Source organism: Octopus sinensis, linkage group LG6 (genome assembly GCF_006345805.1).
Source record: "Octopus sinensis linkage group LG6, ASM634580v1, whole genome shotgun sequence".
Lineage (NCBI taxonomy): Eukaryota > Metazoa > Mollusca > Cephalopoda > Octopoda > Octopodidae > Octopus > Octopus sinensis.
In genome coordinates, this window is record NC_043002.1 from 96,545,459 (window position 1) to 96,564,365 (window position 18,907).

General features: G+C 36.5%; 1 protein-coding gene and 1 long non-coding RNA gene across 3 annotated transcripts in view; one reads left to right on the forward strand and one right to left on the reverse strand.

The window, feature by feature from the left end:
- Positions 1–62: 62 nt before the first annotated feature.
- LOC118764003 lies at positions 63–18,046 on the reverse strand. The gene is made up of 3 exons (XR_004999780.1): positions 18,037–18,046; positions 14,545–14,549; positions 63–706 (listed from the first exon to the last, which is right to left on the reverse strand). It is a non-coding gene; the product is annotated as an uncharacterized LOC118764003 (long non-coding RNA).
- The window catches only part of LOC115213311 (DNA replication complex GINS protein PSF3-like), a 53,857-nt gene continuing 35,715 nt past the window's right edge, over positions 766–18,907 (forward strand). The window contains exon 1 of one of the 2 annotated variants that reach the window (XM_036504178.1): positions 766–935. In XM_036504178.1, the coding sequence (XP_036360071.1) occupies positions 926–935 (10 nt within the window). In that variant the 5' untranslated portion in view covers positions 766–925. The remainder of the gene's footprint in view (positions 936–18,907) is intronic. The other variant, XM_029782245.2, reaches the window with a different exon arrangement.

Here is an 18,907-nt window from a genome sequence, read left to right on the forward strand (position 1 = left end):
GACATGCGTGTATTTGATGTCTTTTGGATGTTTGGGAGAATATAAGGCAAGATGTGTTGACAACAGATTCAAAATTGTATCGAAATCTATGCAATGTATATGTGATGCTTTCAGGTAATATATGATGTTTTGGAAACAGAGGATATGTGTAAGATGTGTAGGTAATATTAAAATTGATATAGAAGGTATTTTGAAAAGAAAAAATGTGAAATAATAATTCAAGGGATTGGAGAAATACGGGAAAAAGGTAAAAAATTGATTTTTTTCTCTCTCTACTTGGTTGTTTGGGAATATAAGGCAAGATGTGTTGACAACAGATTCAAAATTGTGTCCAAATCTATGCAATGTATATATGTAATGCTTTCAGGTAGTATAGGATGTTTTAGATGCAGAAGATATGTGTAAGATGTGTAGGTAATATTAAAATTGATATAGAAGGTATTTTAAAAAAGAAAAAATGTGAAATAATAATTCAAGGGATTGGAGAAATACGGGAAAGAAATACGGGAAAAAGGTAAAAAAATTGATGATTTTTTGTCTCTCTCTACTTTGGTTGTTTGTTTACGACGGTAAGGAAATATTCAATCTGTTGTTGTTATTATATAAACTACGTCGGACAGAGAGAAATGGATTTGATTAACAGCGAAAAATGAAATTCTAGAAGACGAACGTCTGTCCGAGGTGTTTATAGTTTTTGTTTTGATATCTTTTTTGGGTGTGTGTTGTGTGTTTTTTTTTTTGCTAGGCCTTGTTGTTGGTTTTAACGTTTTTAAATCCGCTGGTAGTTGGTTCTAGCATGGAGGACCAAACACAGTCGGCACGTGATATGCTACGGATGGCTTAAAGCGAAATTATTAAAACACAGCGTCTCCTATATTACTACTGATCCCGTTTCTTTCTTCTTACCGCATCATGATGCCGCGTCATGAATAATGGTTAGTTTAGACTTTTATTATTCACCTTTTCTTTTTTTTTTTCTTCTTCTCTGTCTGTCTGTCTGTTACTTCTTTTGTATTTTTATTTATATCTTTTATAGTTTTTATACTGCGTTGTAATAAAATTTTCTTTTTTTTTTTTTTTTTTTTTGTAAATTTCTGTATAATTTTTTAGCTTTGAAATTAAAATTTGTCGGGAAATCCTACGTTGTACTCACAAATTGAAAACCAAAAAAATTGGAAGTTACCAGGAAACAGTATGGATAATTATGAAGTGTGTCGTCCTATTAAAATGCATAAAACAATTGAGATTTCGATTTTTTTTTCTTTAGTTATCTTTTTTTCCTAGCGAACAATTTACCTCATCTCTTCGCTATCACCACTTAACATGACTTCCCGACGAAGGGGTTCTATCCGAAACGTTACACTCCCTCAACCTCTTCCTCAAATCAAAACAAAAATTTTAAAAATTCCACTTTTAAGCTGCGTATATTGTTGGCAAGCCAATTGAGTCACTACTAGGCATCCATAGATATCACGTGATGCAAAGATGGCGTTGTCGCCTAATGTTTTCCTTCAAAACGGTCTCCAGTTACTTTTTTAAAATTTCATTAAAAATTTTTGCATTGGACCTTCTAACATTACATTTACTACCAAATATAATTCAAATTTAATAAATTTGGGGGTTAGAATATGTTATTTTGTAGTTGGTGATATGAGCTCTGATGAATTAAAAATTCCACTCCACTTACTCTAATAAAAATGTCACCAATCAAAGATTGTTTATGAAAACATCCGTTTTTTTTTCTTTTTCTTTGTAGAACAGTTGTTGCGTCGTCACTCTTAAGGACCCGCATGGAAATTTTTGCACGGCTCTCCACGCTTACTGTAAATAGCAGCCGATCGTCCCTCATCAAATCCTACCGCCTTAAAGTTGAGGAGAGATTGGATAATGGAAAGATATAGTAGTAATATGAATTAAATAAAAAAAAATATATGTAATTATCGCAAAGAAACATTTATATTGCACTAGCAGTATCGCCCGGCGTTGCTCGGGTTTGTAAGGGAAATAACTATATAAGCATTTTTAGAGAGTTATAGCCAAAAAATAGCAAAAAATGCATTAAAATGGAAAAAAAATTATGGTAAATTTTTTTTAAAATCGTTGACTCATCGTAGACATTTTTAGAGAGTTACTTCCCGTATATAATAGCGAAAAAATGCATTAAAATGGAAAAAAAATGATGGTAAATTTTTTTTAAATCGTAGACTCATCGTAGACGCGCGCTAATACCCAGAAGGGCTCGATATGAATCACGACTATAAGATACCCGGTTTTGGTTAAACTGCACCGCAAAATGTGGGAGTAGTTAGGAATCTAAATCGTAGGAGACAGACACACAACTTCACTTTTATATATAAAGATTTTTTTTTTTTTTTTTTATTACTGCGACGGAAGCTGCATATTATGATTACAAAAGACGGACGGCATGGTAGCCAGCAGATAACATGAAGCTGAAAAGTTAATATCCTTAGCTTGTTTGAGGAAATCCACTAATTTTGATAATAACTTCAATACCATTCGTGATTATAATAAGCGGCACCCACTATTTACTTCACATTACTCGTTACGAATGCAGGCTAATCTCGGACCCCACCAATTCTGGAATTAAATTCATTGCGTAATGTTGTATTTGATACACAATAGGTGGGTTGTGAGAGATGCGACGGCCGTGATGGAAACATCTTTGATCATAGGTCTGTTCAGTCAGGGCTCCAATGGGGGTTAAGAATCGATTTTAAAACTTATTTTTCGTAATACGATTCACTGATATAATCTCGCTGGCACTCCGTCGGTTACGAAGACGAGTATCTCAGTTGATCTGATCAACGGAACAGCTTGCTCGTGAAATTAAGATGCAAGTGGCTGAGCACTCCATATATATAAGTGTGCCCTTAACGTAGTTCTCAGGGAGATTCAGCGTGATACAGAGTGTGACAAGGCTGGCTCTTTCAAATACAGGTGCTACTCATTTTTGCCAAATGAGTGGACTGGAGCAACGTGAAATAAAGTGTCTTGCTCAAGGACACAACACGTCACCAGGAATTGAACTCATGACCTTACGATCGTGAACCGAATACTCTAACCATTAAGCCACACGCTTTCACTCACTGATATAAAACATCCTTTGTTTTCTTTAATAAAGTAGGCGCGGGAGATGTTTTATCTTATTTATTTACTCTCTTTCTTTTACTCTCTTTTACTTGTTTCAGTCATTTGACTGCGGCCATGCTGGAGCACCGCCTTTAGTCGAGCAAATCGACCCCGGGACTTCTTCTTTGTAAGCCCAGTACTTATTCTCTCGGTCTCTTTTTGCCGAACCGCTAATTGACGGGGACGTAAACACACCATCGGTTGTCAAGCAATGCTAGGGGGACAAACACAGACACACAAACACACACATACACACACACACCACACACACACACACACACACATATATATATATATATATATATATATTATATATATATATATATATATATATTATATATATATATATACATATATACGACAGGCTTCTTTCAGTTTCCGCCTACCAAATCCACTCACAAGGCATTGGTCGGCCCGGGGCTATAGCAGAAGACACTTGCCCAAGATGCCACGCAGTGGGACTGAACCCGGAACCATGTGGTTGGTTAGCAAGCTACTTACCACACAGCCACTCCTATTTTTGCCCACATAATCTTATGCTTTCTGACATCACAAATTTGTTATTTCACTCATTCCTTGCGTTTTAGTAACAAAATATTCAAATACACGGGGACTTCTTTATGCAATTAAATTATTGAATACACCCTGCCAACCTTCCATCCACAAACTAGCATTCATAATTCTTTCTACTATAGGCGCAAGGCCTGAAATTTTAAAGGAAAGGGGTCTAGTTGATTATATCGACGCCCAGTGCTCAACAGGTACCTATTTTGCCGACTTCGAGAAGATGAAAGGCGGAATTTGAACTCAGGTGCAAAGAGCCGGAAGGAATGCCGCTAAGCATTTTCGCCGACGCGCTAACCAGTCTGCCAGCTTGCCGCCAATGTCACTCATAATAAATGCCATTGTGTATTTATATATTTCGTGTCACGAGAAATAAAACAGCTTCAATAATATTATAATTATCTCCTCCTCCTCTCGCTCCTCTCTCTCTCTCCCTCTCTCTCTACTCCCCCCCTCTCTCTCTCTCGCTGAAACTTCGCCGTCATTTGTAAGCATGTATGACGTGATAGATTCTACCATGCTTTCGATAATCATTTTAGGCGCCTCTGGAATCCTGAACAGACGCAGACACTCTTGGTTCTCCCATCTTTGACCCAGCGAAACATCCAGGATGTGACAGTTAGAGAGGGAGAGGTGGGGATACACCAGCAACTAGATAGTACTCAACTTCAGCTGAGTCGGTAGGGCGAACATGGAACGATGTGCCTTGCCCAAGGATACAACGTGTTGCTTGGGGCAGTTGGGTGCGTGAGTAACGGCCCCAAGCAGCAATCCGTAGATGGGTTTCACAAAGTCAGACAACCCCCCCCCCAGCTAACCAAGATATTCCAGCGACAAGTTATCAAAAGGAACGATCAAAATATGTAAGACATCCAAGAAGTTTAGCATGTAATAAGTGCATATACACACGCATACAGATGTACATATGCTGTAATATATATACCTACATGATATATGCTGTAATATATATACCTACATGATGTATGCAATTAGAGAAAGAAAAGCTTACTTCAATAGCAGCAGAAAGTGCAGTTTATGCCTGACTGAGAAAAAAGCGATATTAAAGAACTCTCAGCATCCAGGCATCTACCTGAACAGCAGAAATGAAAATTTTAATTCCCGCCCACACGAAAGGAAGTACATCTTATCATACCTACATGCCCCATCGTGACTTTAACTGCCCAGTTTCAGCCCTCTCACCTCCAATACCCGAGAATCCGGTAAGGAGTTTCACCAGAACGCACTCACAGACACACACGGCGGACATCCACCCAATAGGCCCTTTCCACATCCTCAATCTAAGCCGCTACACACACTCCATGCATATATAAATGCGCCAAAGAATTAATCAAAGCTTTAACCCAAACAAACAAAAATACATACAAACGAACACACAGATTGCTTATGCAGCCTTTGAGCACCTGCCCCACCTACACCATCTCACCCCCGAAAACGCTCTACATATTCCAATTCTACTAGAATATCAACCATATAACATGCACACATTTTCCGTACACTCTTTTCTCGAAAAAGGTTGTCGCTTTGCAACATCCCTAGAGACTGTGCTTTGGTGCCAAGGGACATAACTCTTAAGTTAACCCTTGCTCGGTTAGATTTCATCGTCTTTTTTCACGGCAAGCATAAACCGATTATGTCTGTTCACCTCCAGCAACAGAGTGCAGTCGCCATGCTTCATTCCATAACTACCATCGCTAAAGAGCGTGGAGTTGCGTTATCGGGCTGTTACCCAGCACTCTGTAGAAACTCTGGCACGAAACCGATTGGTAAGATCGACTGCAATGGATATATACACTTCGATTAATATATGTGTATATATATAAATATATGGTTTCTCATGCACAGCATGAAATCCATTGATATTGGGGTATGTAAACTATCTTCAAATTCCATCCTGAAGGTAGGCCTATTTTTTAAGGTGTTCATTGCATTGCTCGTGTATATATTTATCGTAGGATTGGTGGTTTTTGAAGCTTTCGGTTTCATCTTTAGCAAGCGGTATTTTCACCCTTCTTCTATTCAAATATTTAATATTATACTTATTAAGGTAGAAATCTTGTTAACCGCTTCAGTATTACTGTTTTTAACAGCAATAATGCTTTCATATAGTTACTATATATATATATATATATATTATATATATTATATATATATATATATATATATATATATATATATATATATAACACACACACATATATATATATATATGTGTGTGTGACCTCGTGAGTACCGCTGGCGATTTTTTTCCTCTGTCTTCCCTTCTCGGGATCTTTCCTTCTATGTTTCCGACGAAGAGTTCCGCTCGAAACGTTAAACCCTCCTTCTTCCCTTCTTCCTGAGCGTCCAATAATACTTTATTTGTTCCACGTCCTCGCGTTGTTGTGTTTTTTGTTTTCTTTTGTGTTTTCTTGTTTGGATTAACTTTATATATATATATATATATATATATATATATATATATATATATATATATATATATATATATATATATATATATATATATATATGCAACAGGCTTCTTATAGCTTCTGTCTTCCATTCACAAGGCTTTGGTCTGCCAGGGGCTATAACAGAAGACACTTGCTCAGGTGCTGTGCAATGGGACTGAACCCAAGACAATATGATTGCAAAGCAAGCTTTTTTAACCACACAGCCGCGCCTGCGTTTTGTTATTACCTGGCAGTAAATCCCGAAAGAATTCATTATTTATTATTCTCATGAAGAGAGAAAGCACAGTTTTCCTAAGGTTCTTTTGTTTTTCGTTGTTGGCAGTGATTTTTGTTTTATTTTACACATTTCAAGTTCACAAGATGAGTTTCTAGATTATCGAGTGCGACCATATAACATAATCCCTCGTAATATTTTGGGTGAAGCTTTAGTTGATACCTGTTTAGATGATACAAATGTAGCACAAGGTTTAAACGTGATGCAAAGCATCATAGAATTTATGTTTATTAGACTTACACTCGACAGCGATCATCGTTTTAAAACCGTTGTCGAGATCCAGAGCAAATCGCAGAAGTTCCTCGACTCGCTTACGGAAAACGACTTTCAGGCCGGATTCCAAAAGTGACAGGAATGCTGGAACCAATGTATTGCTGCGCAAAATGACTATTTCGAAGGAGATAATGTTAAAACTTAGGCAAATAAGTTTTTTTGTATTATTAAACATATGTAGAACGACCGTGCGAAAGGAGAGGTGACGAATGAATGACTCCTTTAACACACTGCACGGTCGCTTACAATAAAAGCCAAAAATGGAATAAATGAATAAGAGTGCCAGCAAGAAAGAGAAAGACGACACAACCGTAGAATGTTAAGAGAAAGGTTTTTATTTAGATGTTATCAGAGTGTGTGTCTGATGTGCGTCATAAGTACATATATAATAAGAACTATAACAGACAGGCTGCCAAGCATACATAGTGTGTAATAGTGTACAAACAAGGGTGTGAGATAAATACCAGTTCGTAGTAAGGTACACAATAGTAGAAGTTCTGTAACAAGAAGTTGAGGCGTAAAAAAAGCAGAGCCGGTCGAAAGTACATGTCGTGTAAGTAGTTGTGGCTACAATGCCATTGCCGGGTTACTTGGTACAGAAGGTTCTCGCATGTTGAGCTTACTGTTAACCATGGTGAAGTATTCACAAACAGTGAGGAGTTAAACCTAAGCGGAGTTGCTGTGTACGTAAAGATGTTGTTGGCATCGATAAGGTGAAAGCGACGGAGATGGAGGTCCTGAATACTGCTAGTGTTGGTGTCGCTGGAACTGGCTGGGTGCTCTGTGGTCAGTGGTCTAGAACCAAAGACGTTCGACTCGATGAATCGCTGTGTTTTATAGCAAATTATAGGCTCAAACGGAGCTTTAGAAAAACTGTCACGGAACCTTATCAGAAGGCTGCGATTGATTGGGTTGCACATTGGCGCATAATAGAACAAGAGACAAACTGCGTCAAATCCAACCAATCAGAGTAGTGGACACAACAGGGGCCAAGCTACCGAAGGTTTGCTGCTATCTGCTACGTCCGTATTTATGTTATATATGAGAGAGAGAGAGAGAGAGAGAGAGAGAGAATTTCACTAAGCGTACGCTACACATAGCTAGTCCGGGAACGTTTTGATATCACCTCGTACATACTCTTAATTTTAAAGTTCAAAAATCTGGGCAAAAGTCTTTTGTTTACACACAAATATGATGTGTAAACCTAATCAAAAATAACTAAAAACTACAGGCTAATTTTTTTAGCACCTGCGAACTTTATACAGCATTTTCTTTCAAATTCGTTGAAACACGTTTTTACAGTAGGTTTGGTTTCCTCATCTAACAAATTCATTAGAAGTTTAAACATGTATCGGTAAAATGAATGGAATATTCAGAAAATTCATTTACATTTTTAAACAGGCGAGCTTCGTAATAGGCATCGCTCAGCAGTTCTTTTGTTAATTTCCGTTGCTCGCTTCCTTCTAGTGTAATAGCGGCTGTATATACTTTCCCCTCTCTACATATATCACCGTGATCGCCGTGACCGACCAGGCTATCAGATGTTGCTACACATCGCTGGTCACAATGCGCTTCGCATTGTTTTAGCCTTCAAATGACGCCACCCCGCTGGCTTAGCGAGCAGGCCAACAGAAGAAAGAGTGGGAGAAAGTTGTGGCGAAAGAGTACAGCAGGGTTCGCCACCACCCCCTGCCGGAGCCTCGAGGAGCTTTAGGTGTTTTCGCTCAATAAACACTCACAACGCCCGGTCTGGGAATCGAAACCGCGATCCTACAACCGCGAGTCCGCTGCCGTAACAACTGGGCCATTGCGCCTCCACCTCTACATATATGTGAATATTAATTCCAATTTATGATAATTTTCATTTAATATCATGTTTAAAAAGCCAGAAGATAGTGAAAAACCGAAAAGCAAACATTATGGGCCCAGTTCATCGAAGAAAGATTATTAACATTGTTTTCTTATGTTATATCTGTGGTTTCTGTTATTGATGTAAATTTGTTTAAAATGGTTTGTCCTTTGTTTTTGAATCTAAATTGTCATCTGTGTCTGAAGTGAGCGGTTTCTTTCAAATTGATGTAATGTTTTCATTGATCAATTAAATGGAGCTGCTTGAAACGGCCGTAATGTATTAACACCTGTACATCCTTGTTTTATATATATATATATATATATATATATATATTATATATATATATATTATATATATATATATATATATTATATTAAATTAGAGATAAAACCAGTTAGGCAAATCATACAATGAAAAACTTAAGCCAATACATAAGATTAATTAATTTATATTATTTAAGTATATATATTTTTTAATAATTTTGATATATATTTAAATAATATAAATTAATTAATCTTATGTATTGGCTTAAGTTTTTCATTGTATGATTTGCCTAATAGTGGTTTTATCTCTAATTTAATATAATATAATATTTTACTATAAAATTGGATTTAATCCTAAATTTGATTTTTCCCTGTAAGTTTGGATTTATTCCCTAATATTTTATTATATATATTATATATATATATATATATATATATATATATATATATATATATATATATATATATATATATATATATATATATATATATATATATATGTATGTATGTATGTATGTATGTATGTATGTATATACACACACAAATATATATATATATATATAGTAGTACAATAAATAGAAATCAAAATCTGAGTATATGCATGCAAGCACCCTCAGACACATACACACACACACTCACAATCATTTTGTATAAAGCACGTATTACTGCAATAACGCCAACCTTAAGATAGCGTGATAGTCTTAAATAGATTAAATAAACCAACTTACCTTGTTTTATTTAGTTGGAGGAATTCTAGCAATTAGCTGTTATTGTTTGCCGAAAAGACACCAGTGGCAGAGTCTTGTTCAAACTAGTGTTTGAATGTGGTCTCACTCTTTGTAGAATTAAGTATCATCTTTCAGATTATTTAAGATCATTCATGATTATTTGAATGCAGCTTGAGCAATAAAACGATGAGTCGAGTATCTAAATATAATTGCTGACGAAAAAACAAGTTCTGTGTGATAAAATTCAATACCTTGCATTTGTAATGCTTTCTTAAAAATTTCGATGACTGCTGTCTGCATTTGTGAATTTGCTTTGGTCGTCGTTCTTAACAGTTAGTTAACCTCAATTTGTTTGTTGAATTGTTTTTTGAGTCATGTTTCTTCTTTTTCTATGCATCAGTTCCCAAACCGTATGCAGGGCATCGACCCAATGGGATAGGTATAGAAGAAATTGTCGCGATTTTTAAAATATAGAAAATATAATAGTTTACTCATGTTATAAGACTCTACGGTAATAAAAAAAACTCTAAGGAGAAGTGAACAGCAGAAGGTCTTCAGAGAAGAAGCCCCCGTTCATATAACTGTTTCGAGCCGTAGCTTCTTACACTCTAAAGTTATGACTTTTGGATACCTCTCCGCTGCTATATTTTGTTACTGTTTGTGCTTTAGCTCGCATCTTTGGTGGTCAGATACTCCAGAGCAAAGATACTTTGGATATTGTAACCACTTCAGCCTGAGATTCATATAAGTAGGGAAAGTTATGAAATCTACCACTGCTGAAAATAGTCAGCATCCACCAAGGTAAACATTAAAAAAAATGGACGGAGATAAGCTGGCAAACGCGAAGTTGGTTGATGATCTGAAAAGATAGATAGAGGCAGTTGTGTCCCTATGGCCATCTTAAAGATACGGATTTTGATTATTTATTGATGTGTGTATCACGACTTTTGTTCCATTTTCTTCTTTGCTATCAACCGTACTTAAGGGGACGGCCAGAACCGGCAAACAAATATGGCTTGGTAATATTTGTCACGCTTTCGCTAATTGTTTTAGATGCTTGGATAATCGCGAACGAACACATGCACAGATACCTTCTTGATTTTTCCCACATTTTGACTTAGCGGTACGTCCAAGATGTGGCAAGTAGAGGCTGTACGTGCCGTGCCCTTTGCCTGCTATTCAATTTCAACCGAGAAGACTCGATCAACATGAAATGAAGCACCTTGCTCAAGAACCCAATGTGCCGCCCGGTCTGTATTTATTCTGGGTAATATATTAGAATGTGTGTGTGTGTGTGTGTGTTAATGTAAATGAAGGGTACAGGACAGAGTAAGGGACAAAGTTCTGTAAGGAACCCCATTCAGTGGCAATCTTTCGTTTTATGAAGATGTAATGGCGAAGAATAACAGTGAATGAATGAATGAATAAATAAATAAATAAATGAATGAAAGTGAATAATAAATAAATAAATAAATAAATGAATGAAAGTGAATAATAAATAAATAAATAAATAAATGAATGAAAGTGAATAATAAATAAATAAATAAATAAATGAATGAAAAATAATAAATAAATAAATAAATAAATGAATGAAAGTGAATAATAAATAAATAAATAAATAAATGAATGAAAGTGAATAATAAATAAATAAATAAATAAATGAATGAAAGTGAATAATAAATAAATAAATAAATAAATGAATGAAAGTGAATAATAAATAAATAAGTAATTGCATAACCGTTAATAATCGGCAATGATTAAAAATGGTCAATAAAACGAAACCGAATTTTTTTCTGTGAAACTGAGAGTTAATATTTTTATATTAAAAAAGAAAAAAAAAATGGTTGAACATTGCTACTAACCTAAAAGCGCCTTTAAGAATCATATAAGTCGTTATCGATGATCACTATCTCAGAGAAAATAATCATCTACTATGAGATATTTACTACATATCTAAAGATTGAGTGATACTCTCTCTCTCTCTCTCTCTCTCTCTCTCTCTCTCTCTCTCTCTCCATATATATATATATATATATATAATATATATATATATATATATATATATATATATATATAATATATATATATATATGTAATGGCGGCGAATTGGCTTTTGTCAACTGCTAAACATGCTCTCAAGTACCCATTATCCAATTATTATAAGCCTTCAAATGGATTAATGCTTTTATGAACGCTGAGAAATTATGGCAGATCATTGGATCTCGCCACCATCTTTATTATATGTCTTTACTCTGTTTCTAGAAAACTTCCTTCTATAAATGTTCTTTCTTTCCGTTCGTCTTGTAACTTAGAATATTTTAAATATAATTTCCTATTTGCGTCCGCAAATAATTTAAGTTTAACAATTTCATCACACATTTTTATTCATATACATGCATTTCTATATCCATTCATCTTTCATCCATTCCACATTTTCCTCAGTCTCCTTTTTTTCAATGAATTTCGAATTGCGGTTGCTTTATATTCCCAAATAAGCCGAATGAGCCTTTTCCCTATCAAATCGAACTTTGTTAAGTTACTGAAATACTTTTTATTACAAACTCTGGCGATCTTTCGTCTCTAGTAGACCTTTCCGTCGATTTCCGTAAAATTTTTTTTTTTTTACATATGGGCTTGCGGGAACTTTTGAAGTAATATACATGCATATACATATACACCGAGTAAAAAATTTCAGTTATCTCTTTCTTTCACACATTTACTCTGTCTCTTCACACACACTAACAGAAGCACTTCACTTACACAACATACTGTCTGTCTCCCACACCCCATCAAACACACACACACACACATGTCCATCAATGCTCCCATGCACGGTAACTTCAAAAGAACTTCCCTCGTCATACAATCGCTTTCTCTTAGTCTCTTTCGCTCTCATTACTTCAAAAGTTCCCGCAAGCCCATATGTAAAAAAAAAAAAAATTTTTACGGAAATCGACGGAAAGGTCTACTAGAGACGAAAGATTGCCCAAACTCTATTTTATACCGTTTCTCTTGTTGTATTGGACTCAATTTCCGAAGATAGGAAACTAGGTACTGGGAATTACGGTTTGTGAAGTTTTCACCATCAAATGAATATACTAAATAACTCTACTTTTAGTATCACTTTTCTCTTTCTTATTCATGCTCTTTCACAAGGTTCAGGTTTCCTTTTAGTTTATTAAATCAGTAAATTATAATAGTGAAGGCGAGCATTTTTAACCCTGCGTGTCAAAATTTGCCATCAATGATCTTTAATATCTGTCTCTTTATTGCCCACAAGGGGCTAAACATAGAGGGGACAAACAAGGACAGACAAACAGATTAAGTCGATTACATCGACCCCAGTGCGTAACTGGTACTTAATTTATCGACCCCGAAAGGATGAAAGGCAATGTCGACCTCGGCGGAATTTGAACTCAGAACGCAACGACAGACGCAATACCGCTAAGCATTTCGCCCTGTGTGCTAACGTTTCTGCCAGCTCGCCGCCTTAACTGATCTTTAATATCATTTATCTTGTCACGGTATGTTACACTAGGACAAAAAAAAAAATGAAAGTATTCTCCCTGGGAATTTATTTTTTTATTGATTTATCTACTTAAATCGAAGAGTAAGTGAATGTAAAAATAATTAAACAATTGTTAAAATCCCGGCGTGCTGGCAAAATTGTTAGCACACCGGGCAAAATGCTTACATTTTTAGTTCAAATTCCTCTGAGGTCGACTTCGCCTTTCATCCTTTCGGAGTTGATAAAATAAATAAGCACCAGTCGAACACCGAGGTCAATGTAATCGACCTAGCCGCTCCCCGAAATTGCTGACCTTGTTCTAAAATTTGAAACCAATTTTTTACAAACGATAAACACGTCAAAATATAGTTCACTGGTTATTAAAACCCATCATTAGGAAATGCATAAAGCAAATTAACTCAATTAAATACTATGAATATAATTGCGCCATAAATACCAACGTTCCGTCTATTTCAGCGGTTCTCAACCATTTTTTTTTTATCAATGGACCCCTTTGATTACTATTTTATTCTGGCAGACCCCCTTAGTCATTTGATGTTTAAAAACTAGTTCTATAAAATTTCTTTCAAAATTCTTATTTTGTTTCTCACACATTAACTGGTGTAGGTTGAACTATGCAAAACGTTCGAGAAAGAAATCTAGCTTTTTCTTGCAATACATCTTGGAAGCACTCCGTCGGTTACGACGACGAGGGTTCCGGTTGATCCGAATCAACGGAACAGCCTGCTCGTGAAATTAACGTGTAAGTGGCTGAGCACTCCACAGACACGTGTACCCTTAACATAGTTCTCGGGGATATTCAGCGTGACACAGAGAGTGACAAGGCCGGCCCTTTGAAATACAGGTACAGCAGAAACAGGAAGTAAGAGAGAGAGAAAGTTGTGGTGAAAGAGTACAGCAGGGATCACCACCATCCCCTGCCGGAGACTCGCGGAGCTTTAGGTGTTTTCGCTCAATAAACACTCACAACGCCCGGTCTGGGAATCGAAACCGCGATCCTATGACCGCGCGTCCGCTGCCCTAACCACTGGGCCATTGCGCCTCCACTTGCAATACATATCAATACAAACATCTAAATCAAATTTTTTTTCAGGAATCCATAAACAACTATTGTGGATCCCCATTTAACTATTCTGTTGCGTGGATGCTCCCCCACTGAATCTTAAAAAGACCCTCACGGGCCATATGGACTCCCGTTGAGAACTTCTGGTCTATTTAGCCCAACGCCACGGCGATTCACGTTGCTTAAGTCGCACTGAATGCGTTACAGCAGGTACGGGCTTAAGAAGCGGGTTGCATAAGATATGACTCATTGACATCACTCATCGATATGACTCATAATCAGACAAGCAGCATTACTACATACATTCTCGGTAGTTTTTCGTTTGGCGTGCCATTCAAAAAGTCCCGTGGGATGCAGTTTGCCTGTGACTGCGTTACAGTGTCTAGCCAGTACGCTACTATCTACTATTAACCGCATTCTGATTGCATAAAATATTCAAGGGCATGTAACACATACTTCAGTTTCAGCAGCGCATATGCAATATGCAATAAAGCATGGATCCCTAATCACCGGGCCACAGAAAGAATTGGTACCGGACCGCACAGAAATAAAAAATTTTTTTAATTCTATCTTAATTTTTTTAACTATCGTAATCTGCAGGGTGTTTTTTTTTTTTTTGCATAATATATGTATTATATCTATATATATAAATCTGAAGTTGTGTGGTGTCTGTCTCCTACGATTTAGATTCTTAACTACTCCCACATTTTGCGGTGCAGTTTAGCCAAAAGCGGGTATCTTATAGTCGTGATTCATATCGAGCCCTTCTGGGTATTAGCGCGCGTCTACGATGAGTCTACGATTTAAAAAAAAATTTACCATCATTTTTCCCATTTTTAATGAATTTTGTTTGCTATTATATAAGGGAAGTAACTCTCTAAAAATGTCTACGATGAGTCTACGATTTAAAAAAAAAATTACAATCATTTTTTCCATTTTTAATGCATTTTTGCTATTATATAAGGGAAGTAACTCTCTAAACATGCTTATATAGTTATTTCCCTTACAAACCCGAGCAACGCCGGGCGATACTGCTAGTACGTGATAATTAAATTTGACTTTATGCACTTTCTTGTGTTTTGTTTTGCGCGTGGCTTTTCCCACCAGTTCCCTGGAAAAATTGTCTTGCATGAAAGTGGTCTGTGGTGCAAAAATGGTTGGGGACCACTACACTAAGGCATTTAATATAGGACTCGAGGTGATTTTTGTTTTTTTAGTTTTTTAGTGGGATGTTGAGGGAAGGAATGTGCGTCTTATATGCAATCAATACAGTACTTTACTATCGTTACTAAATACCTTCGTTTCTTAGCAACTTCATTTCCTAGAAAAATATTCGTCCCTAAATAAATACATTTCTAAAGAAAACAGATTTACTTCGTTTGAATAAGAAAATACTTTTACTTTCATGCTACTCTGGAAACAAAGTGACAGACATTTAGACTACAGTAAAGGTATTTCTCTTACTTGTTACTCGTCTTTTTTTTTTAATCATTTGCGAGCTGACCGTATCGTTAGCCCGCCGAGCAAAATTCAGAGGGGCATTTTTTACCCGCTTTACGTTTTTAGTTCAAATTCCGCCGATGTCGGTTTTGCCTTTCATTCTTTCGGGGTCGACAAAATAGGAACCACTCTTGCACTGGAGTCGATGTAATCGACTAGCCCCTTCGCTTACAATTTCAGCTTTGTGCCTAAAGTAGAAAGAATTATCCTTTTACACATTTGAACATTTTAAGGACTACAAATTTTATTCGCTCCAAGACAGAACGTGATGACATTTTCCTTCATGTTTCCCTGAGTGAAAAGCGGAAGCTTTGTTTATTCTGTTGCAATGTGTTGTATTAACATTGTAAGGCACTGCCCAAGGACTGGTGACAGACGAACTGTAGACATGAACTTCACTGCGGGTTAGCTAGTGAGCTGGTTCTGCAGAAAAGGGGACTTCCGGTTAGGTGAGAGCCGAGACAGACTTTAGACGACCGATGGTATTCATCCTCACAGTGTGTAACTGAATGAAGCAAAATAAATAATACGTCGTCACACTCTTGTTCCTGGTTATTTTTGTGTGTAGCTTAACAAGACTATAAACATTGAAATACGAGCAAGAACAAAATTATCTCCAACAATGTTTATTTATATCACTAAACATTTCTACTGTAGCGTGACAGTTTCAGCCATTTTGAAATATGACTAGCGATTTCTAATATCTTCACTATGTGAAAGGCAAGGCAGAAATGATCTCGTTTGAGGTTACAACCATCTTTGGCCAACTTGTTCTTGTTCTAAACACTAACTTGATTGGTTGCCAGGTGACACGAGTGGCCTCTGCGTGTTTTGCGCCACTGGTTGACATGTGACACGAGGGTCTCTACGTTGTCCGCGCCACTGGTTGACACGTGACGCGAATTGTCTCGACTTGTTTCGCGCCGCAGTCGCGAATCAACCAATCAAGACCTTCGGTTGAAATTCCATTTTCTGAAGTTCGGTGAGCCAACCAAACAGTTTATAAAGCAGGGTTCACAGACACTTAGGTCTTCCGTTCCAGTTCTTCTAAGAACTAACTTAGGCCACCTGCTGCTCAACTTAGAGATATGCGATTGTCTCTGCCACTACCTGTTGCTATGCTGATACCAACAACATGAACTGTGAACCGAATTCCATTGTTAATTCTATAGTCAGTACCTTTTATGCCTCACGAACACGCAGACACAAAACCATGCTAACGCTTACGAACTCCTAACATTGACACGATTGTAAAATATGTAAAATAAATAATATTTATCTACCAACAGAAGACTTGTCGTCAATTCACTTATGTTCTATTATTACTGTATGTATTTATGGCTTGTAATGATTCGTTAAGAGTAGAACCGCGTGTGATCGTATTTCCTACACGATACGACCACATGTGATCCTATTTCTTATACTACCATACAATATGCACTATTGTTAAACACATGTTACACAAGAATCAAGAAATATCTTGTCAAGAGATAAGAGCTGTATAGTTTCTTGTATATTATAACATAATTGGCAGTTACAACAGGAATAATCTCTTTGTGAGAACAGCTGAAGGATGAAATTATTTTATCAAACGTGAGTCGAGTGACACAAAGCCTCTAGCTGCAATGAGAAGTATTCATACAGAGTTGAATCTTAGGGATTTTATTAACCCGCCCCAAGAAACTCTAGAATGTACCTAAAAGTCTTTAGGTGCAAAAATTAAGCATTTCCTGAAGACTAGGACCACCTACCTCAAAATGACATCACAGATGCTTGACTGGATATTGCCATATATAGTATTATCATTTAAATGCTGCAATTACCTTTAGTCAGTATTACCAAATATAGTAATGTTGTTCGTCAGCAGTTTTGGCTGCAGAACCTAAGACATTCGGATTCGAATTTTGAGGAAGGCCATCTGCTACAGTTCTTTTAAGCCAAAAGATAAACGGGTATAATATCTTTAAATAATTGTTCATATCTGTCATTCCTTATTATTACAAGAACAGACATAGCACCCTACTTTCACTCTGTACCGGAAAATGACCCCCCATCCTATGGTCAATTACGTTTTATTGATGCTAAATGAAGCTTTGCTATACCAAATTGAAGTACCTCAAGAAATAGTATTGTTTACCTAATGTGAACAACACAATGCAATAAATTATGGCTATTCACGACTTATACGTTGAATTCTATAAAAAGACGCATTTAGTTGAGTTGCAGGAACAGGCCCGTATATTGTGATAAACTATAGTTCACAGTGAATATGAACAGCACTTCAAACGAGACCGTGACATCAAGCAGTACAATTTTCCAATTATTACTATTATTATGACCGGACCAAGGTAAATCTTGTTATTTTAGACTTTTAAAAGCTTAATACTGACCGGAGTCAGCATTTCCTCATTAATAGAAACAGAAATTGCATAGATTCATTGAATCATTTTGTTGAAGCTTGCATCCACCGCATACCAACCTGTAATTTAAGGCTGGGATTTTTTTATCATTGAAGTTTATTCCTCTAGGTATGTTTGATCCAGGATTGTTTACTTTTATATTCACAGCTAACTTTCATATCTGAAGGCCTTTCCCTAGGGACCTAGTGGATGGAAGTTTTCTCTCCACACCAAAGGCCGCCAGAAGATGGTTCCATAGTCGGGTCGTCGGCAATTTTCCCTACAAACAGTGGAATCGCTGCTGTGTTTGCCGGTTAAAGCTCTAACCTTAACCCTCCAGAAAATAGAGACACCATAACGCATCCAACAAATGTGCTATTAACAAGGATCGCATATTCACCTTGCCCAATGTTGATATTTTCTTTTGTTTCCCAAGGGGTAAACTTTGGTGGAGGATTTGAAGCATGTTGAAGAACGACAAATCCTTTTTCGAAATAAGGTGACTATGCAAAAATTCAACTACTATCGTCTTGCAAGCAAAGTTGACTTCAATGTCACTTATCGACAAAAGAAAATGCTTTCTCAAAAATATTTAGTTGATTCATACGTCGAGTTTGGAGCATACTGTTTACAGTTTTTCTCTGACGGCAGTTTTACATTTTCCAGATGCCTTTAGCTAGGCCGAAATAATGTCTTCACCACTTGACCCTTTCTAACCTCTTCTACTTCACCAAAAGCAAGAATAGAGATAACAAGACCACCAACTAAATCTATTGTTCTCAATGATATGTCTATCTTTCTGGATAGATACATATAGCATATCTGAAGCAAAAATCAGTTC